At 50.5% G+C, this 15,973-nt stretch overlaps 7 protein-coding genes across 7 annotated transcripts; 3 read left to right on the forward strand and 4 right to left on the reverse strand.

Annotated features, from left to right (window-relative positions):
- The first annotated feature begins 2,012 nt into the window (after positions 1–2,012).
- DEU56DRAFT_772321 (uncharacterized protein) lies at positions 2,013–4,240 on the forward strand. Its single transcript, XM_041351516.1, has one exon. The coding sequence runs from the start codon at positions 2,473–2,475 to the stop codon at positions 3,748–3,750; it is 1,278 nt and encodes a 425-aa protein (XP_041214099.1). The 5' UTR covers positions 2,013–2,472; the 3' UTR covers positions 3,751–4,240.
- Positions 4,241–4,515: 275 nt separating this feature from the next.
- Positions 4,516–5,304, forward strand: DEU56DRAFT_433062 (Plectin/S10 domain-containing protein). The gene is made up of 4 exons (XM_041346201.1): positions 4,516–4,589; positions 4,642–4,721; positions 4,783–4,966; positions 5,015–5,304. Exons 2-4 carry the CDS (start codon positions 4,670–4,672, stop codon positions 5,220–5,222), a joined length of 444 nt encoding a protein of 147 aa, XP_041214100.1. The 5' UTR covers positions 4,516–4,589; positions 4,642–4,669; the 3' UTR covers positions 5,223–5,304.
- Positions 5,305–5,616: 312 nt separating this feature from the next.
- DEU56DRAFT_693924 (uncharacterized protein) lies at positions 5,617–6,909 on the reverse strand (the record flags this gene model as incomplete). Its single annotated transcript, XM_041347189.1, has 1 exon — positions 5,617–6,909. A coding segment is annotated over one exon (1,293 nt), but the record flags the coding sequence as incomplete, so codon positions are not given.
- A 325-nt stretch (positions 6,910–7,234) lies between these two features.
- On the reverse strand, positions 7,235–8,127 carry DEU56DRAFT_772329 (phosphatase inhibitor-domain-containing protein). Its single transcript, XM_041351517.1, has 3 exons — positions 7,785–8,127; positions 7,485–7,729; positions 7,235–7,423 (listed from the first exon to the last, which is right to left on the reverse strand). The coding sequence occupies exons 1-2, from the start codon at positions 8,008–8,010 to the stop codon at positions 7,485–7,487; spliced, it is 471 nt and encodes a 156-aa protein (XP_041214102.1). The 5' UTR covers positions 8,011–8,127; the 3' UTR covers positions 7,235–7,423.
- Positions 8,128–8,130: 3 nt separating this feature from the next.
- Positions 8,131–9,626, reverse strand: DEU56DRAFT_772330 (uncharacterized protein). Its single transcript, XM_041351518.1, has 4 exons — positions 9,173–9,626; positions 9,093–9,110; positions 8,767–9,041; positions 8,131–8,709 (listed from the first exon to the last, which is right to left on the reverse strand). The coding sequence occupies exons 1-4, from the start codon at positions 9,305–9,307 to the stop codon at positions 8,418–8,420; spliced, it is 720 nt and encodes a 239-aa protein (XP_041214103.1). The 5' UTR covers positions 9,308–9,626; the 3' UTR covers positions 8,131–8,417.
- A 1,493-nt stretch (positions 9,627–11,119) lies between these two features.
- DEU56DRAFT_907467 (Indoleamine 2,3-dioxygenase) lies at positions 11,120–12,572 on the reverse strand (the record flags this gene model as incomplete). Its single annotated transcript, XM_041356908.1, has 2 exons — positions 11,120–12,214; positions 12,264–12,572. 2 exons carry the CDS (start codon positions 12,570–12,572, stop codon positions 11,120–11,122), a joined length of 1,404 nt encoding a protein of 467 aa, XP_041214104.1.
- Positions 12,573–12,937: 365 nt separating this feature from the next.
- Positions 12,938–15,963, forward strand: DEU56DRAFT_772341 (P-loop containing nucleoside triphosphate hydrolase protein). Its single transcript, XM_041351519.1, has 9 exons — positions 12,938–13,446; positions 13,494–14,316; positions 14,368–14,450; positions 14,501–14,703; positions 14,759–14,928; positions 14,987–15,176; positions 15,228–15,420; positions 15,473–15,806; positions 15,861–15,963. Exons 1-8 carry the CDS (start codon positions 12,961–12,963, stop codon positions 15,734–15,736), a joined length of 2,412 nt encoding a protein of 803 aa, XP_041214105.1. The 5' UTR covers positions 12,938–12,960; the 3' UTR covers positions 15,737–15,806; positions 15,861–15,963.
- Positions 15,964–15,973: the final 10 nt, after the last annotated feature.

Genomic DNA, 15,973 nt, shown 5'->3' on the forward strand with positions numbered 1-15,973 from the left:
TTCAGCTGTAGGCTAAAAAGAACGTGAATCTTACATCAGGTTGCAAACTCGGGACGACGGGAAGGAACAGCCACCACACTACGCCGCATGTAGGCCATGTCGTTCTGTGCCGTAGGGTTGGTTGTATTCGAACTAAGAAGCGAACACGCTCAGTGTTTGAAGAAACGACTGAGGTATATATCATGAAGGTCATACATAGTACAATGAAAAGGGAAATATGTCGAGAACATCCGTTTTCAGAAGTTCATTTTCAGCATTGATTTTCAGTCATGTGATGTCGTCGCGTCAAATTGAAAACAGTTGAACATTTTGTTACTGTACCTCCCTCTCCCATTTTATCATTGCCTTTATTCGTTACTCCATTTAATCTTTCAATCATTTCTGCTACGCGACACCTAAAACAAACCTCTATCGGCGCCCAAAATGATCCCTCCAGAGCTCAAAGCCGCTGCTTGGGCATTTCTGCTGGACACGCTGCTTCGCTTTTTCAGCGTGCGTGTCACGCAGACTTTGTACGCCCTACCATATCTCCCACCCCATCTGCTTCTCGGACCTAGTTTGGCTTATCCTCACTCGAGAAATGACGTCGTTCCAGAGGGTTTGGCTCACTTTCAGCCATCATTTTCAACATCAACAGCTACATCGTCTCCTATTACCTCCTCACACGATACACCTACCACAACATTAACACCACTATCTCCAACCCTGATGCCTTGGGTTCTCGATCCACCGGCGGAACCTGAGCACGCTTTCTGGTTTCACAATCCACCCACAGGCGCACCACGCCCATCACAGAAGCGCACGCGCAACATAATTTTCCCTTCCTGGGTGCGCCAGCAGGCGCCCGCGCCCGGCGAAAAGCAGCACAAAGCACTCGCCCCTTTCTTCCCGCGCATAATCACCTTCTGCCCTGTGCTGCTCTTCGTCCATTACACACTCGCTTTGAGTACAGCATACCTCATACTATCTGTAAGCCCTACACCACTGAAGCTGCTTGACTCGCGCTGACATACCTGGGTGATATTTTCTGCATAGGTCCTCGCGATGCTCGTCGCTGCACCATTCGAACGGTCTTCGGAGGCTGTGCTTTGTGATGCACCGCTCGTCAACCCTGGTATGGCAAGCCTTATGGTATGGATCTATAAGATGATAGAGCCAGGTACTGCAGTCGCTCGGTGTGTCGCGGCGTTTCCCATGGCTGCCCTCCATTGGTCGTGGCCTATCATCAAAGAAGCAACCTCTATGCTCGGCTACTGTCTCTGCACTGGTACAGCACGCCTCGTTCATATCCTAGTAGCGTGCCTCAGCAACGTTGCTCATATGTCGTCTAGCGCTACTCATTGTACCGCCGCGTTCATGGTGGCTGCACGTAGATGGCCGTTCTTCGTCCTTCACCAGATATACGCCTTTCTGGCTGGCTGCCTCTGTCGGATCTCGATCGGTATCAAAGCAATCCACCATTTTGTGCACAAGAAACCAGCCAAGAAAGCACAAATTCCGATCATTACCATAACACCTGCTGAAAACGATGAGCCGAGCGTACGAGAGAGTGTCGATATTGCCGTGCTGCTGGAGGAGATCAGCGAAGGAACCACCGGACTCGAGCCTCTTCTAGGGTATGCAAGCCTAAGTTCCGATAATTGTCCCGAAGATGGCGTCGTCGCCGAGCCGCGGATAGATAAACCCCTGACCCATATATCTTGCGACCAGGTCGGCGGTGAAGAGGAGCCCTTAGTTGCCGAACAGCACGCCCTATTTTGCGGACAGGAGCAGCATCCTAAGTGTCCAGACCACGAAAGCAGGCTAGACGCTCCTGATGAGGCACTGCCTGGCGCGATTATCGGGAAACCTGAGAATCACGCCATCTATTCACGGGATTCTGGAGAAGGAGTGGTAGTTGGACTCGAGGGTCCAGTCGCCTATTCGTCGCTAGTGCCTTCTGCGGAAAATGAAACAACGGCGATAGCCTCAAATCATCACAGAGCAGGGTGTCCCATTCACCGGTTGGCGCCAAAGGAAAGTACTCCTGGCGAGCCGACGTTCTCGGAAGGAGGCGCCTACCAAGAAACTATTCCTGGCAGCGCCGAGCTAGCTCTGAAACAGGAGGGTACCTATAATAATCAGGACGTTCTCAGCCCGTGGGTCGTAATTGATGTCTCTGAACCGAAAGGCCCTAGCCAATGTCCAGGGAATACGGCATCAGCGGATGAATCCCCCGGCGATCCAGTTGTGGAAAGCATAAAGTCTCACAGGGCCGTCCAGTTCCCACTACCGGATAGCGTACAAGCCACGGAGAAGATTCAGTCTTCATTGGTGCCTAGCTACAGCGCAGTCGCTGAGCCATCATTGATCGTCCGGGACGAGGATGGCAGACAGCCTAACAATACAACCGCTCTGCCTGAAGAGACCAGCGATCAACACGAAAACAGCAGCACCAACAAAATATACTTCACACCGGGCAATGAAACGTTCATGCCCGAGGCGGTTATGGAAACGAAAGAGTCAGCCTTCTCCTCCTTTGTTCCCCCCTCTTCGGCTCCATGGAAGACGAACATCAAGGAGAATAGTTTGCTTACGACGATGACGGAGGCATTGATACCGGGCGAAATCCCCTCGGCGGAGGTGACTGCACAAAACGCCCAACCGTCGACATCTCCGAACACCAAGGGATGTCCCCTAGGTACAAAGGAAGGCCCTACTAACATGGCATCATATGACAAACTTTATTCTATATCCAACCCTAATCTCGATGACGGTCAAGAATCAACCAGCGAGATATGGGATTGTCCAAAATCGGGAACGAACGCACCATCCCACCGGCTCTTGTCAGCATCTATCCACGCTCCTTCGGGACAGTCATCAGAACCGACCCATTGTATTGGACTAAGGGGAGCCAACGAGTCTAGCCCCACAATGTCCCAGTCAAGAAGACCGCCACACGTGATTCTCAACAATAACTCTTTGAACCATCGGGCGGCGTCTTTCACACCACAAGGCTTAGTTCTGAAGAGTACGTTGACGAGATATGACCCGCCACTGCGACTCGCTGGACCGGGCCTGGAACAAGGCGACCACGCTCTGAATGTGAACCTCTCAAATCCCACACATTCAAGGAAGTACATGGCTGATCTACCTGATCACATTACAAGGGCCTACGGACCGCAGCCCTTGCACTCTGCTGGAGCCTACGCGACTCGTGGAAACGTTCCCCTTCGAACGGCCGTTTCGGGTACCGATTATAAAACGATTCACAGAGTGCCGTCAACACGCGGGCTCCACGTCCCGGATTGGGCTGCTGAGGCTGCTGCGGAGCGAAGGTCTGTAGGAATGCACATCTCCGCGCCGAAAGTGTCTTTGGGAACCTCAGCAACCCGTGCGTCTTCGTTGCACCAGCCTGAGGATACGATAACACTACGCACGCCCATTCCGAGAGATATTTTCACTCCAGCTCTCCAACGTGACGCATCCAGAGTGGCCAGATGGGCTGCCGAAGTATCCCGTGTGCGAGAGCCTGCAAGGAGTCAAATTCTCGAGGGTTCTAGTCTCGATGTGAAGGTCAAGGGTTGTCGTCAGGGTGCTCAACAGAGGCCGCTCCTTCTGATCCATGATGCAAACACAACGTTATCGCGGGACGATACGCCAGCTATTTTCCCAAACACGTCTCGAGCTGCTTATCATAGTCAAAGACCAAAGCCTTCCGAATTTGCAAAACGGGCCGCTGAAACGCGCGATGAAGAGCAAACAAAGTAAGGGTGTCCTATATTAAAACCGTTCGACGAATTATTAATGAGCATTTTAGGACTGTCCAGGGCTCTTACTACGAATCCCTTTGCGCAAGGAAGATGGAGGATATCATACAAGAGGGGAGACGCATAAACGCGAACATGGGGAGGTTGCCTTCGAATGGACAATCTCCTACATTGAGCGACTTGAGCCTGAGCGAGTGGTTTGATCGAGGAAGGGACCCAATCTCCGGAGAAGACATCGAGAGGATGATCCGTATGATCACACGGGGATACTGATATGTAAGCTTCCAATGGACCATGGTCTCATATCTCGTCATCCAGCCATCGTGATTTTTGGGAGAGTCTTATGCATCGAGTCTGTGAACAGTCTAGTGTCGGATCGATTCTGGATAATTTGTACCGCATTTCGTTTTGTATCAATGTAACACTTTATGTGATTTCCGTGCCTTGGAGACGAGTTGTATCAGTGTCCAAAGCGATTCGCCAGACCCCAGACAGATCTAAGGAAGTCGTTACTTCACAATGATGAAGACGGTTCGCCAAGTTGAATGATAAGTACAACTTGCAGAAAATTCCTTTTTGGGAAGTTTTCATACTCCGCAGTTGCTCGTCCAAACCTACTCCGAGAGGCACGCGTACGCTGTCCAGCTCGACGTCAAGACTCATTTCAAGGCCCTTCCTGCCCGTCAAATCCTTGTGAGTATTGTTCGCGTTGCCTGGGGTGGATTAGGATGCAAAGAAGCGTGTCAGAAACTCCCCATGGCTGGATGAGTTACCTCCCAGTTGGATGACATGACTGACTCCAGCCTTCCTCAGCCGGACAAGTGCGATATCAGCATCGCAGTACGTTTGATTCCTATGAGCGCTGTCCAACTCATTTTAAACTCTCCTTCAGCTGCCGCATTTCATTCAATTAGCCCAGCATGATTATTACCAAACAAAACAGGCGTGCCATCTACGAGAACCTCTTCAAGGGTGGGTCATTGGCATACAAGCCTGCGATAGCTTTCAAGAGCTCATTATCAATTGATCTCAGAGGGTGTCCTGGTCGCCAAGAAAGATTACAACGCGCCGAAGCATGAAGAGCTTGATGTCCCTAACCTCGAGGTTATCAAGGCCATGCAGAGCCTGACCTCCAGGGGCTTCGTTAAGACCCAATTCTCGTGGCAGTGGTATTACTACGTTTTGACCCCTGAAGGCGTTGAATATCTCAGGGAGTGGTGGGTAGCCTAGTTGTGCAGTATCCACCCGGACTCACGTATCATCAGGCTACACCTCCCCAACGAGATCGTTCCTTCGACTCACAAGCGCGCCGCTCGCCCACCACGCCCAGCAACTGTGCGCCCTGGCGGTGGCGATGGTGCCTACCGCGCACCTCGCGGTGACCGCGACGATTACCGGAAGAAGGAGGGTGGTGCGCCCGGCGATTACAGGCCATCATTTGCAGGTGTTGGTCGGGGCGCACCTAGAGAGTAGGCGGTTGGTTGGTGTGAGGCGCTATAAGTTCGGTCAGAGTGCTAATACTTGCATCCCTGGGTGATCGCAAAATTTTGTATGAGCATGTTCTATGCATGACTATACTATGCTTTCCTTCGTGTTCCTTCTCATTTGTCCACCTCAACTTCAGGAACTGTTATCGCTACCATTCACCAAATAACTCCACGACATTGCGAATGTCCAGAGCGATTTCCTTATCCCTCATTACGCTCTCTCGGAAGTCGACTATTTGCTTCGAAGAGGAACTGTTGGTCTGCCGTTGATCAACTAATACCACGGTTGTCTTGAAGACGCACCTCGTCTTGCTGCAAGCCCTGGACCCACTCACAAACACCTGAGACTGCATCGACACCAACTTGTCTAGAATCCCTGAAACTCCTGAGTCTTCCAGGACCTCATCTTCAAACTGAACATTCCCCTCGAGCATTCTCAATCTTTTTATCTGCGATAGTAGGTCAATCATTCCATATCCCTCTAGATCACCGCCTATCTGGAACGCGTCCTGAATGATGTCCATGGCCTCCTTGTGCTCGGGCGTAACAGTCCGGAAAGTCCCAGGCCTCGCGCTTTTAGTTTTCGCACCGCTTGGCTGTTCTGAGCCTTCTAAAAGGTGGTGATAGTCTGTCGCGAACCAAACCAGTTGAGGCCCTGAGGCATCGTCGCCGAGCACTGAACGAAGAGTAGAGACGAGTGACGCCGCACACCACGCAAGGTTTTCCACCGGGACGTGTTCTAGTCTCCAATGCACTGCGATAAAAGGTCCCGTGAAGCTTGCTAATCTCTCTGCGAGCTCAACCAGTGCATGAGAGTACTGCAGGTCTATGTTGGGCTCAGGGAAGATTGGGTGGCGCAGGTCCCACTCGATGGCTATCACGTCAGAATTTCGGAGCGCGGCAAGCTCGTCTGAGAAATATTCCACGGAGTCTGCAGCCTCTGAGAGAATCTGTATGATACGCTGGCTTGTCGATGGCCTATTTGGGTGGCTGCGATAGAAGGTGAAGGAAATTATAGACGGGCTTTGGTGGAGTCTAGGAAACTTGGAGTGTATGCAGGAAGCGACCTTGTGGTCTGCGAGATCATAATTGACGCTGAAATCATCGTCAGCGAGTGGATCAGGTAGCGAATCTCGTTCGCCACTCTTGCTAGCGCTGAAAGAGATGACTTTGCTTGTAGGTAAGATGGGTCGCGTTTCGCTCCAATTGTCAAATACAGTGAAAGGCAAGGTGCTGATAGCGGGGAGGGAGCTTCTAAGCAGGTCCACGTCGTAATATGAATCGAGCGGCCATTTTGAGCAAGCCCCTATGCGATTATTTGCTACATTCGGAAGAACGAGAGTGCGTTTCAAGTTACTTGCGAGAATAGCTAGTTGCTGAAGATGCAGATGGGCTTTCGGTTCTTGTTCAGCAATACGAAGGGGAAGAAGAAAGCGACAGGGGTAGGAACCGCAAACTGATTCATCGAATTGGATTGCGTCGGCAGCTGGAGCTGTCAGTGAATGGGCATGGACGCCTGCACGTTCCGACACATCTTTGGACTCGGGAATTCTGGTGACAATTGGCGGCCATTTAAGATGGGGTCGTGAGACCGTCGAGGGATATACATCGTGATGATCGGGTTCGTGGAGATCGTGAAGCACGCGAAGGACGGTTCGGTCAATTAGTTTTGGTGATGGTGAACGCACATGAGTCGAGCCTATTCCGAAATCTGTCATGTTCGGCAAAGAGTTTGGAGTAGGATCGTTAGGTGACGTCCCCAGTGTGCGCCGCGACGCTGATTTCGACAGCGAGATGTAGAGAATACCAGTTATGAGGACTGCAGTAATGAAACCAATAAAATGTGGAAAGTTGGATGAAGGCAGATGATTTGGACCACGATAGCGTTGTTCTGGCCTTGTAGAAGGTGAACGCGCTCGACACGACAAGACTTCCACTTCTCGTGGGCGTTTGGACCTTTTGAGGGGATGATGCATAGTGGAAGCACTAAGTCTAAGTTAAAGTTCAAGTTGTATGAATTGCAGACTCCGGGAGCAACATACTTCAAATATGTCCAACCAATAATCCGAATGTATGTGGTAGGCTCAAGGCTTCATCAACTCCTGCCAGAAGGTATGCGAATAAACGTATTATATATTCTACAAAACTATCGGTAGAGTACCAAGGATATCATTAGCAGCGGGTAACCTAGACATGCTCATCGTCAGAATACGCTTCGTACTTGACGGATTCAATTCAACCTACGTACCTAATTCCTTCTACTCTTGGGAGCGCGCTCATACGCGTTACCACTCGAGCCCGCTTCTTCTGGTTCATGAACATTAGGTGCGTCGCGGGTAGCAAGTCCCTCACTATGCCCGTCTCCTTCGGGATGATGCATCCGTCTCTGACGTGGACAATTACTGTGCTGACAGCTTGAATCAGAGTCTGACTCAGATGATTCTTCCTCGGACGATTCATCAAACCGTCGAGGCTTGTGGTATATACAGCAGACTATGGGGTAGTACAGTCAGCTCCATCACAGGAATTCAAGACTGGAGATACTCGCTCTTTGACTTTTTCTTTCCGCATCCCTCGTTGTCAATCACATCTTCATCCCATGCAACTCGCTGACGAGTCTTGCGTGGTTCCCCCCGTAATCTAAGAGCTCCCACGACCGTCGAGTCACCAGACCGACCAGCGTCATCTTCTGATCGTGGCTGCGAATCGCGCAGCGTAATCGTCCGGGATCCATCAGTAGGCGCAGATGTGTATGCCCTTGCCTGTGTGGTCATCGTTGATCAGGGACTATGTTACTTTCGGTAAGTTGGAAGAGATGGAAAGGTCCACGATTCATCTATGAATTTTACATAAGCAGGTGGTGCAGTTCCATAAACTTTCAGTGATCGCGGCGATAGCTGTTATTCAACTGTATTGAATGATAACCATTAAATCGACATGCAGTACAATTACAACATAGCATGAAAACGTGGGGTATGATGAGTTGTAATGGATGCGACGCAAATAGTACAAATTGTCCGAACACGATGCAGCGGAACGAAAAAAAAATGCTGGTCATGCAACGATCCACGTTGCCAAAAGATAGTCATAAGTAGAAAGGCGATGATGTCAGATTAGCCATAAACGACCCTAAGATACGATCCGGTCAGTTCCACGACCCGATCCATCAAACTTTGAGTGCTCACCCCCTGGCAGTCGTGGATATAGGTTTGAAATCTGTTCGTCCAGATTCAACAAAATGACGGAGGACTTCCGCCCAATCGTCTCGCGAATCCCACGATATTTTACTGGGTGGGTCGACTTCCACGGGCATAACTTGGCTTATGCCACCACATTGTACGAGTATAACAAGGGTTCCGATTCCCCCGCTGCGGCGACAGCGTTCCTCTCGCCGGCTGATATCAGCGGCAACAAGGGGATCATGGCTGGTCACATATGTCCGTGAGACTATATGCGTATTTGCTACCGAGAAACTGCGTGTCAGGCGGAGTCAGTATTTATCCCTTTTAAGTCCGGTGACTAGAACTTACCGGTATAATGATTCGGCGTGAGCATTGTAGCTCAGCTCGATAAGCAGCGCACTTTGCCGGATATTGGCAGGCAGGCGCTTTAATTGAAGGGCTTGGAAGCCGGCCCATCCGAGAAGTGAAGAATGTGTCGAAGTAAACTTGCGAAGATATTTCGCCAAATTTTCGTCAGGATATGCGGGTCCAATGGCCTGCTGTTTTGCTCCTGACATCTGAGCAGCGGTGTGCTGACAGATGGTCTTATGAGAAGGCCAATGCGACTTTTGGCACTCAGGGGACTGTGATTTGCGTCAGAATGATGACATGCTAATAGAGACTGATAGACTTACACAGTATTGGGTGGTCATCTATTGAAAGATAATGACCTGGTCAGGGGGGGTGGTGATGGAAGGGAAGGGAAGGGACTTACACAACCACCGCAGAGTCGGAACTTCTGGGCTTGTGGGTTTTCAACTGCACCGCAAGTATCGCAGATACGATAACCACGTTGCTTCTGGTGTGCATGAGGAGGAGCGGAATAATAGTTGGCTGCTGCTGGTGCCATTGTACTGGTAGTAAAGAAGTAATGTGAATAGCTCGGATGCTTGTTGGTTAACCTCCGACATTGTCTGGAGTGTTTTATAGCTGGAAGAGCTGATGTGTATGTCCATGTTGGGCGAGCGTGTCAAGAAGTTGTTGCGATCTTGGTGGAGAACAAAAAAGTAGGTCTGGTGCTTTTTGTCTTGAATGTAACTGAAAGTAAAACCCGGCAAGGTCTTTTGTGTCTGTAGTCAAGGAATAGATGCGGATATGCGAAAACAGTGCTTCTTAAATGCCCAATACAATAAAGCAATGAGAAACTGAAATCAGTGGCCGATAATCTAGTGAGCAAGACAAAAAGCTCAAAAAGGAAAAGAAGCTAGACGGTAATTGTTTATATTTATTTGTTCCGGTCCAAATTTGGATGTGCCGTTAGTGCTAATTGTTGCAGGTCAAAAGACTCAAAATATTGCATGTAACGTCTTCTCACAACTTTGACAGCAGATCTCAGTCCAGATTCATCCTCCACTCAAAATATCATATCGAACTCTTGTTGCGCCCACGAATCTAGCAACTTCAAAGGAGAGCCTTTACCCGCAATCTCGGACACGAGGCACGGATGGATCCTGTTCAGTGTTTCAACCGGTTAGCTCTTGCCAAAAACTCTTCGGGATTTCACAGCGCTCCGTTCTCATATCGCAATTAGCCTTCGGCTACCCTTTGAACCTTGTTCCTTTGTCCTGTGCCATACTCTGCGCCACCTACTGGTTTTCTCCAACCCCCTTCGTAATCTAGATGTTATTTCGGCAAATCGAAATGAAACCCTCTTCGAGGTACTCGCTCTATCTCGGACCATACTCTCTGTCCTATCGTCTTTGTTGAAGACGACATCGACTCCAGCTCACTTAAGAATGACATCAATCGACGTCGGCATGGCACCTTTTGTATCCTCCGAGTGGGTTCTGTGATGTGGATCAGAGTCTACCTCTATCAAAAGCTTGACAGACTTCGATGCAGTGCAAGCAGCTTACCAGAGCCATTCCTTTGTGTCGATGTTCTATATCAATTTGGTTTCCCGTTAGCTACCCGTCCCACGATCCCTGCAATGGTGTCTGCCATATGGGTGGCTATGCTTATGAGGAGCGGAACCGACTGAGTTGCCCTACTAGGTATGTCCACCAACCGATGCCTCCAAAGGTACCAGTTCAACGTCAATTTCCTGACTTGGAAATATTCAAGACAACAATCGACGCTCCATCCATATCCAATCCCTTTAACGGCAAGATCCTGTCGCAGTCAGCGGCTTTAGAAGGGGCCTATGATGGCATACGATAGGCTTGTGACTAGCCTGGCTTCTACTCCACGGACAAGTCGAGTGGGTGACCCTGTCACACCCTTCGCTCCAGTCAAACTGGCCCACGAGTCTAGGTCTATGATGTTGCTGTTAACTTGTCGTGCCAGCAGTTTCCTACAATATTTGCCAGGGATGCTCTACAAATTGTTCTTCGAGATCTGTAACCATGTTCGGCTTGTCGGTATGGCACATCGCTCGACTTCAGTGATAAGTATTACTGGAAGACACTCAATCGCAAACCCGACGCCTGAACCCCAATAATAAAGAAGGACGACTATCTCCCATTGTATCGTCTATCTAGTGGAGACCCATCGGACACATGTACATATTCACAACCAAGTTTCTATGAATGCAATTTATACGAAGCAATTGAGGTCACCGGGTATGTCGCCATACAAGAGAAAAGATTGGTGAGTAAGAATAATTACAAATAAGTTGCAAACGCACGAATGTCAGATCACAGATCCAACACAGAATTGTGGTCTACTGCAGGGTAGGCTCTATGACAGCCTCGGCAGTTTTGTCCCTCACGCCTTTAAGGAACCGTACTAAATCCGTCCCGCCTGTGCCTTTCAGCACTCCCCTGCCAACCTCTTGAGCTTCTGGACCTGCGTTCTGGAGCTCCATCCTTTCACGGGCAGCAGGCCCGATAATATAGATTGCCACGATCTTGATGTGCGCGTCCCTAAACGCCTTCACCGACTGCACTGCAGAATTGTACGCGTCCAGAAGCTCTGCATCAGGCTTCGCTTGCGTCACGAACGTCCGCACAGTACGTGGGTTCGTACTGAGGTGTCGCAAGAAATTGCGATGGTGACGCGGCATGTAGGTCTGCATCCTTCTCAACAGCGTCCGCTGGTCCGGCGTAACACCACCTTCGACCACATTACAATTGTCCAAGCCAAGAAATACGTCTAGAGCATGGATCAGGGCGCTCTGCCCTGCGCTTGGCCCTGAGAGGTCGGTCGGCTGCTCCTCAACACCTTCGAACACCCATTTCCTGTGAGCAGGATCCGAGTCTGCGCCGCGGAACCATGGGCGGATGGAGTGATAAAACGTGCTAGGGTCGCAGCCCTTACGCACGTCAAGCAGGATAACCTCGAGGTCATTCACGATTGAAGCAAGCTTGTGGAGATATGCAGTGATGCGCCTGATGGTTATCTCGTCGCCGACGAACAATTCGTCCAAAGTCGCACGCATCAGTTCGAGAGCCTCGACGCCGCGGAGCTCTATACGGGCAGAAGCAAGGTAAAATTCTTGCTCGTCTATGGTACCGGAGAACATGTCCAGGCTGTGAAGATTGTCCAGAGCGGGGGGCTCGAATCCAAGCTCATCTTGGGCCCTGGGGCGGATGATGTCCCAATTATAGAGGACATTGTCAGAGTAAGTAACAACTGGGGGTAACTGCAAGTGATTGGATATGGCGACGAGGGGAACAGCGATTGGCTCTGGAATGAACACGGGCGAAGAAAGGGGGAGAGTATGAATATAGAAATGCATAATGAAGGTGAGAACGTGGTGTGCGCGTCGAAGGAGCAGTTCGGAGTGTGTGAGCTCGAACGCGGGGAGGACAGGCAGCTGACGATGCGTGTGAGTGAGAAGCGCGTAAACGGAGACCCGCACTGACCTGTCGAACATGTCCACGCCACGACTCTGATGATTGTTTCTCGTCGCTTGTCAGGCCTGATTTGATAGCGAGTTGTAGCTTTGCCTGCATTGCAGCATCTAGTGCTGTCTCCCAAAGTTCCCATTGTATGGGGAGTCTACTTAAAGGGGGATCTGGGGGCATGAAACCCGTGCGAGTGTCGACATCGAAATCGTGTGCAGCAAGAGTGGAGGTATCGACATGTCCCTCGTTTGCGCCGAGGAGGAAGTCCTGACGGGGCTGGAGCAGGAAGTGATCAGGGGGTAGCAAGTCGGTTGAATCGTTAGACATCTTGTGAGGGGGGAATCTGGTTCGCTGTGAAGTGAGTCAACGAATATGGATGATGATGAGAGGGTCGCATAAGAGGGGTAGATCTTTTTTAAATTGTTTTCCCGGTTGAAACCGGCGGAACTTCATATCGTGCTGCAGCCCTGCCAGAACAGCCTGAAACCAGTCGCTGAGTCAACTACGGTATGGGATTTTGCCAAAAGCCGTTGTCAACAACACGTATGACTTATAAGGTTTCAAAATTTCATCCATGGCTCCTAAATTTCTCTATGATCCGTGGTAACGTAAAAAATGCAGTAATGATATGCAGCGAGGGATCTGCCGGCATGACCCTTCCGGGTGACTCGACGCGTCTGTCACGCGTTTGTGACAACACTTTCTCTCCTGCAAAATGGAATCGACACCAGTGACGCCTTCTCGACGTTCAAAGCGCTTTCAACCGCTTGTAACTCCCGTGAAGACTGACGCCTTTGTAGACAAATCTGTAATTTGGACAGACCCTCCGTGTTACATCCGTCCCACTGTATACGAAGATTACCAGGTTCTTCAAGAGGATGAGGGATGGCAACCAGAGCCAGGAATGCAGACTGCTTTTCGCAAGTCGTTTAAGCGCACAAAGAATACCGCGCCAGCTTCACGGAAGGGACTGAGTGCACGCAGGTCAGCTGTCCAGACTGAGACATTTGAAGTCGGAGACACCGTGCTCGTCAAAACTCAGTCTACAAAACACCCGAGCGTTGGAGTCATCGCCTCCATGTGGGAGTTTCAAGGCGGGGATGACTGGGAGGACGACAACTCACAGATGATGGTTAGAGTTCACTGGTTCCAACATCCATCGGAACTGCCTCGCATAAGGGCAAAGAGGGAACACTTCGAGGTCAGTGGCACATCTGTTGATTGTCGTCCGCTCATTCCTACCACCAGAACGAAGTGTATTTCACTCTCGCTTCACAAGCTATTCTTCCGCCTTCATGTATACTATCGCACTGTACCATCTCCGAAGTTCCAAATACCGCACCCACAGCGCGCAAACGAAGCAACTGGATCACCGCTACTCCAGAAGAGAAAACGAATTTCTATTGTCGTCTTGCAATTGAGTCCCGTAGCAACATTTACTATGATTTCCACTGGGCAATTCACAAGCAACAAGCTCTGGCAAGCTCTAATGAAGACCTTGCCAATGGCACTTGCTGGCACGTTGCTGTAGAGACCACGCCGTCAAGACAGCGTACGAAGAAGCGAACAAAACTTCAAGACATTGCCGAAGAAAGCGGCGACGATTCCGTTCGCGATCGTGACTATGAGAACGATGAACCTCCCTCAGAGCCCGATGACCACCTCATCCCCTCTGTTATTGATGATGCCTCCGACAGCGAGACGCCTCTCAGCGCACCTATCGATGAAGTCCCCAAGACACCGTCTCGCAAGCGCAAACGCACCATAACCACACCCAAGTCAACACCCAGCAAGAAACGTGGACCGAAACTCGCAGCGCCCACTCCGCATTCCAAAGCGGCATTACGAAAGCGAAGTCGAAAAGCACCAGCTGTCCGTGTTCCCCCTCCGAATCTCACGCAGGAGCACTATAATCAACTGCAAAACCTTCCTCCAGATTCGTGGCTTCGCGCCATGCACGTCCTCCATGTCGCCGCGCGTCCCGATGTTCTCCCGTGCCGTGAGGAGGAATACAGCCGCGTTCTGAGAACTGTAGAAGAACTTCTGGAGGAAGGAAGCGGAGGTTGCGTTTGTGCGTAAATTCTCTTCCATTCTTTTTCACTCATTTAACTGCGATTTTCAGATATTTCTGGAGTACCAGGAACAGGCAAGACTGCAACAGTTCATGCCATTATTCGTGAGCTCAAACGAATGGCTGAGAATAATGTTTGTTCTCTCTCACTCGATTAATCTCCCTTATGGATCTTATTGGGTAGGAAACGAATCCTTTCACATACGTTGAAATCAACGGACTCAGGATCCCCGAGCCATCTGCCGCATATAACCTACTTTGGGAGACCGTATCGGGGCACGATGTAGCGAGCGATGGCCACCTCAAGGCCAGCGCCAAGGAATCGCTCAAGCAGCTTACCAAACACTTCTCCGCAGGCGCACGGGCGGGTCCCGCAGGGCACGCGTGGTAAGCAGTAGTCTCCTCAACCAGTCGGTCATACGTAGCTGAGTTGCGTGCCTAGTGTTGTTCTTATGGACGAGCTTGATCAGCTTGTTACGGCTAAGCAGGACGTGGTGTACAACTTCTTCAACTGGCCCACGATCGCAGGCTCAAAGCTTGTCGTGATTGCTGTCGCAAATACCATGGACCTTCCAGAGCGGGTGATGACCGGACGCGTACGCAGTCGGCTTGGTACGTGCCATTAAACTGAGCATCTCGCCCGTCTCGTGCTCATTTGTGCGCTGCAAAGGCATGATCCGAATCAACTTCCAGCCATACACGACACAGCAGCTCGAGAAGATTGTACATGCACGTCTCAAAGACGCCAAAGAGGGCCTCGAAGAGCCGCCGGACGTGATGAACGCCGACGGCGTCAAGTTTGCTGCAATGAAGGTTTCATCGATCAGCGGAGATGCACGCCGGGTGCTTGATATTTGCCGGTATGTGTAGGGCTTGTTCCGCGGCGATAATACAATTGATCTCAGATATAGACGAGCGGTAGAACTCGTGCATCCCAAGCGGCGCGCTGCTCGCACGGAGGACGTAAAGGAGGTCATCAAAGTCCTACAGAACAGCCCAACCGCAGCATACCTCCGGGACTGCAGCTTACATGAGCGAATCATGCTCGCATCCCTGCTGAGATGTATAAAGCGGGAGGGTGTTGAGGAGATCAAATGGGGCGAGGTATGTTTTATTATTATTATTTCTGTGGAATACTCGATTGATAGTACGTAAGATTGAAAACCAGCATATCGTATATGTTGAGGTCCTGACTTCGGAAGGAGATCCGTCTCGGAAGCCCACGCCCGAGGAACTGGGACTTGTTCTAGATTCCCTGGTTGCCTCCCGCGCTATGATCGTCGAGGATGGTGTGAATGCCGTCCGCAAGCCCCCCCGGGACCGCAAGGTCATTCTCAACTTAGAACAGACTGAGGTAGAGAGGGTGCTGAGTGAGGTAGGTGGACGGTCATGGGCAACAGCGCTTGGTGTTGGCGCATGATCAATACCAAAGATTCCTCTGGACCTGATAGGTTGATATCAACGGGCTGCATCTGTCATTGGCTGGGAAGGTTCTTCAGGCCGCCTTGTCCCACCTGTCTCATAGTGCTGATACCATCACATAGATGACATGTATTTCATATTTCATACCCTACGCTAAGTACTTGTGTATTTCTATCTAGAGTTCGATTTGGTCAACGGCAACAAGACAGCTCCAATATTAGGAAATTACGCGGCG

Source organism: Suillus clintonianus (assembly GCF_016758775.1).
Source record: "Suillus clintonianus strain FC179 chromosome Unknown DEU56scaffold_5, whole genome shotgun sequence".
Lineage (NCBI taxonomy): Eukaryota > Fungi > Basidiomycota > Agaricomycetes > Boletales > Suillaceae > Suillus > Suillus clintonianus.

Excerpts from the sequence above, each read along its gene's own strand:
- DEU56DRAFT_772321 (XM_041351516.1), top strand. The coding sequence starts at position 2,473 with ATGCCCGAGGCGGTTATGGAAACGAAAGAGTCAGCCTTCTCCTCCTTT.
- DEU56DRAFT_433062 (XM_041346201.1), top strand. The coding sequence starts at position 4,670 with ATGATTATTACCAAACAAAACAGGCGTGCCATCTACGAGAACCTCTTC. Across the intron at positions 4,722-4,782 it reads CTACGAGAACCTCTTCAAGG|AGGGTGTCCTGGTCGCCAAG; the intron begins GTGGGTCATTGG and ends AATTGATCTCAG. Across the intron at positions 4,967-5,014 it reads GTTGAATATCTCAGGGAGTG|GCTACACCTCCCCAACGAGA; the intron begins GTGGGTAGCCTA and ends ACGTATCATCAG.
- DEU56DRAFT_772329 (XM_041351517.1), bottom strand. The coding sequence starts at position 8,010 with ATGACCACACAGGCAAGGGCATACACATCTGCGCCTACTGATGGATCC. Across the intron at positions 7,730-7,784 it reads CGGAAAGAAAAAGTCAAAGA|TCTGCTGTATATACCACAAG; the intron begins GCGAGTATCTCC and ends ACTACCCCATAG.
- DEU56DRAFT_772330 (XM_041351518.1), bottom strand. The coding sequence starts at position 9,307 with ATGGCACCAGCAGCAGCCAACTATTATTCCGCTCCTCCTCATGCACAC. Across the intron at positions 8,710-8,766 it reads CACGCCGAATCATTATACCG|TTTCTCGGTAGCAAATACGC; the intron begins GTAAGTTCTAGT and ends CCTGACACGCAG.
- DEU56DRAFT_772341 (XM_041351519.1), top strand. The coding sequence starts at position 12,961 with ATGGAATCGACACCAGTGACGCCTTCTCGACGTTCAAAGCGCTTTCAA. Across the intron at positions 14,317-14,367 it reads AGGAAGCGGAGGTTGCGTTT|ATATTTCTGGAGTACCAGGA; the intron begins GTGCGTAAATTC and ends TGCGATTTTCAG. Across the intron at positions 14,704-14,758 it reads GGTCCCGCAGGGCACGCGTG|TGTTGTTCTTATGGACGAGC; the intron begins GTAAGCAGTAGT and ends TTGCGTGCCTAG.